Below are 2,982 nucleotides of genomic sequence, written 5' to 3' on the forward strand. Positions count from 1 at the left end.
TTAGGCCCTTTATGTTGTGGAGCTTGTTTTAAAAGGTCAGATAATTCTGTCGCCTCTCCAGTGTTAAGATTAAAATGTCATGGTGCTGCATCATTTTTTCCATCTGAATTTCATGGCTTCATCATGTAACAAAGCATTGATTTTACGCTGTGTAAAAGGCCAGAGACACATTTGTATGTTAAATATCACTCTTTCCTAAATAATTGGAGAGGATATAGCCTAACAAGTGCAATGACACAATGCATCATACAGAGAAAGGAAAAGCCTGTGGTCTTGATGTAATTTAGTTGCAGAAAAGGGAGGTCTGTGCTTTATCAAATTACTGTGCTCAGTTAGTAAGGACCTCTGCTTCAAGCCTGATGTGTCTTTGACTTTAAAGCCATAACCAAACCTGTTTTTTTTACCTGAATGTTGACATGCCATTACAGTTTCAAAAGGAAACGACACAATGCTCCATCATGTGTCCACCTCAGTATTAGTCTGGCGGACATGGGATCATATACGAGTGGCTATTGCCGGTTCACCAAACTACAGGACTCTTGTGGATCCCTCAAATCAATCAATATTTACAGGCTACTAACGACAGTACACTAACTATCCTTCAATGTGCCTAGTTATTCACATCGAGCGCAACCTTTTGAAGACGTTGTCAATAATTACCAATCCAAAACTTGCTGTCCACTGCATGAACTTTGATTGATTTGAGAGTACCAGTAAAGTTCAACCTAAAAATACATGTGTCCATATGTTATGCAGCATGTCCAAGAATATATTCAATACAAGTTAGCGTTTTTTTTTTTATGCTTGAACATTTGCATCGCAATCTTTCATTCAAGTCTTTACATCACTCTGTGGTAAACCAGTTCCAACGCAGGGCACTTTCTTGCTGGATTTGTAATGATCCAGAGGCGTGCGCAGTTCGTCCATCTCTGTAGTGAAGTGATCGGGGCTTTCTCCATTGGACGTCTCCTTTATAACACTGTATGTCAGGGCTAAACTATAAGTGGCGGGTTTCTCCATTCTTTGCGTTCCACAGTGGCACAGCTTCTGAAAAGCTGAGCGAAACTTCTGGGACATAGCGTTGTAGATGACGGGGTTAATGGCACTGTTGAGGTAAATGCAGAGGCGACAGAAGAGGAGGAACCAGGTGTCCAGGTAGGCATCGTCCAGAAAAGAGTTGACCACCACCAACGTCCGGTAGGGCATCCAGAGCAAGGCAAAGAGGATGACCACCACAGCAAGCATCTTTGTTACCTACAAAACGAAACAAAATAGAAACAAAATTATCTCCTCATGCAGTATTGTATAGACTATCTGAGTAAACAACTTCAGAGCAGACATTAAAATGTTTCTGGATCCGTTCCAGGACACTTCATTTGAACATTTGAATTGTCCAAAGACATAACACATTGACCTTAAACAAAGAGGATTGTATCACAAACTGCACACTCTAAATTTGAGGCCTACACAATTTTACTAAGCACGCTAAGAGCAGTTCAAAATGAAGCCAAATTAGAGACGGTATGGCTCTGAAAGACTATGCTTTTATCTATAAAGCTTCAGCAGACAGTGACATCAGTGTAATCAGCAATCAACAGGGAAATAATTAGCTCGTTCTTCACAGTGGGAAACTTCTGAGATCTGTTGGAAACCAGGTCATAGAAATAAGCTAATAAAACTTGAGATAAAGATTGAGTAGTCAAAAATTCTGCGTTTAGTCTTGACCTAGATGATATGGCATTCAAGCAACCTGTCATGGGTCAGTCCATGTGTAAAGAAAGCCATTTTTTCTTTTTGCTAATTACACATACGCTATTTACACACGCAATAAAATGGTTACATATCTGGATTAAATTAAAATCTTAATACAGTGCAAAGGTTTTACAAAAATCACAACACCCTTAAAGTTGTTTTGCCACTAAAAAAACAAATAAAACTTGCTTATTGCTTATACGGACAGAAGAATATTGTAATGTAAATGAATCTTCGCATCCGCAGTGGCACCCATTTTCTTTGTCTTTTCTTTTTTTTTACAACAGTTTTTGCTTTTTGGAATTTATTCTTTAAACTCTGCAAAATTAACATATTCCATTTTTATTTTCAGTTAGGATTGTCAAGTATGAATGATTTGTATAATTAAAAATACCAGTATTATCTACTGCCAACAACCACAACACCAACTCCGGGACAAGACATCTGCGGTGCATCCACAATAATTACACTTTTAATCCGACTACATGACGCCTGACTTCCTTTGTCTGTTTTGTGTTCAACAGTTGTGTACAGATCAACAAAGTGTTTCTACTATGCTGAAATAATTGTTTTCACTCATTATTTTGGCCAAGTCAAGTCGTAATTTTCCTAACTAGATGGCATGCTTTATATCCGATTCTCTTCCTGACACAACTCTATTCTAAGGCTTCAACCGCACAATAGTTGATTTATGTTTGTTTGCTTCATCAAATAATCACATTTTCTTGACACGTTACTAAAAAGAGGCATTCAAATCATTCGATGCAATTCATCAAAGGTTTCCATTAACACTACAACTCTAATCCAGAAATTAATTTAGGGTGTAATTAAATCCCCCAATGTTGCCATTTCACTTCTGAAGCGAGGTGTGTCTAATTGGATTGGTTAAGGCCCCTGCTGGACAACCAAACGAACAATCTAACATCTTCATTACTTTGTGACCTTTCGTTAATTTGTTTAGAGGCATTGCAGATGCTAAGGATTGATGATTGGTGAAACAAAACTAAATCTACAGAACTGAAAACGAGAGGCATGTTAGTTTGAAGTAAACGGGTGACACTGAGCAATGGAGCCTGGGGCCGATGCGACGTGTCCACTCTGTCATTCCACGGAGATCCGACAAACACCTACGCAGCTTTGACTGTGAGACTTTGTGTGCAATTGGTGAAGCATTATGTCGGCTAAGTACTATAATAACAACATAGGTTTTGGGAGTAGGGTGTGGTAAAA

At 38.6% G+C, this 2,982-nt stretch overlaps 1 protein-coding gene across 1 annotated transcript in view; it reads right to left on the reverse strand.

Annotated features, from left to right (window-relative positions):
• Window positions 1-616: 616 nt before the first annotated feature.
• trhra (thyrotropin-releasing hormone receptor a) overlaps window positions 617-2,982 on the reverse strand; it is a 4,945-nt gene continuing 2,579 nt past the window's right edge. Inside the window, exon 2 of the mRNA XM_072461398.1 lies at window positions 617-1,254. Within this exon, the coding sequence (XP_072317499.1) occupies window positions 832-1,254 (423 nt within the window). The 3' untranslated portion in view covers window positions 617-831. The remainder of the gene's footprint in view (window positions 1,255-2,982) is intronic.

Source organism: Eucyclogobius newberryi, unplaced genomic scaffold (genome assembly GCF_026437365.1).
Source record: "Eucyclogobius newberryi isolate DKJ021-1_F unplaced genomic scaffold, fEucNew1.0.hap1 SCAF_3, whole genome shotgun sequence".
NCBI lineage: Eukaryota > Metazoa > Chordata > Actinopteri > Gobiiformes > Gobiidae > Eucyclogobius > Eucyclogobius newberryi.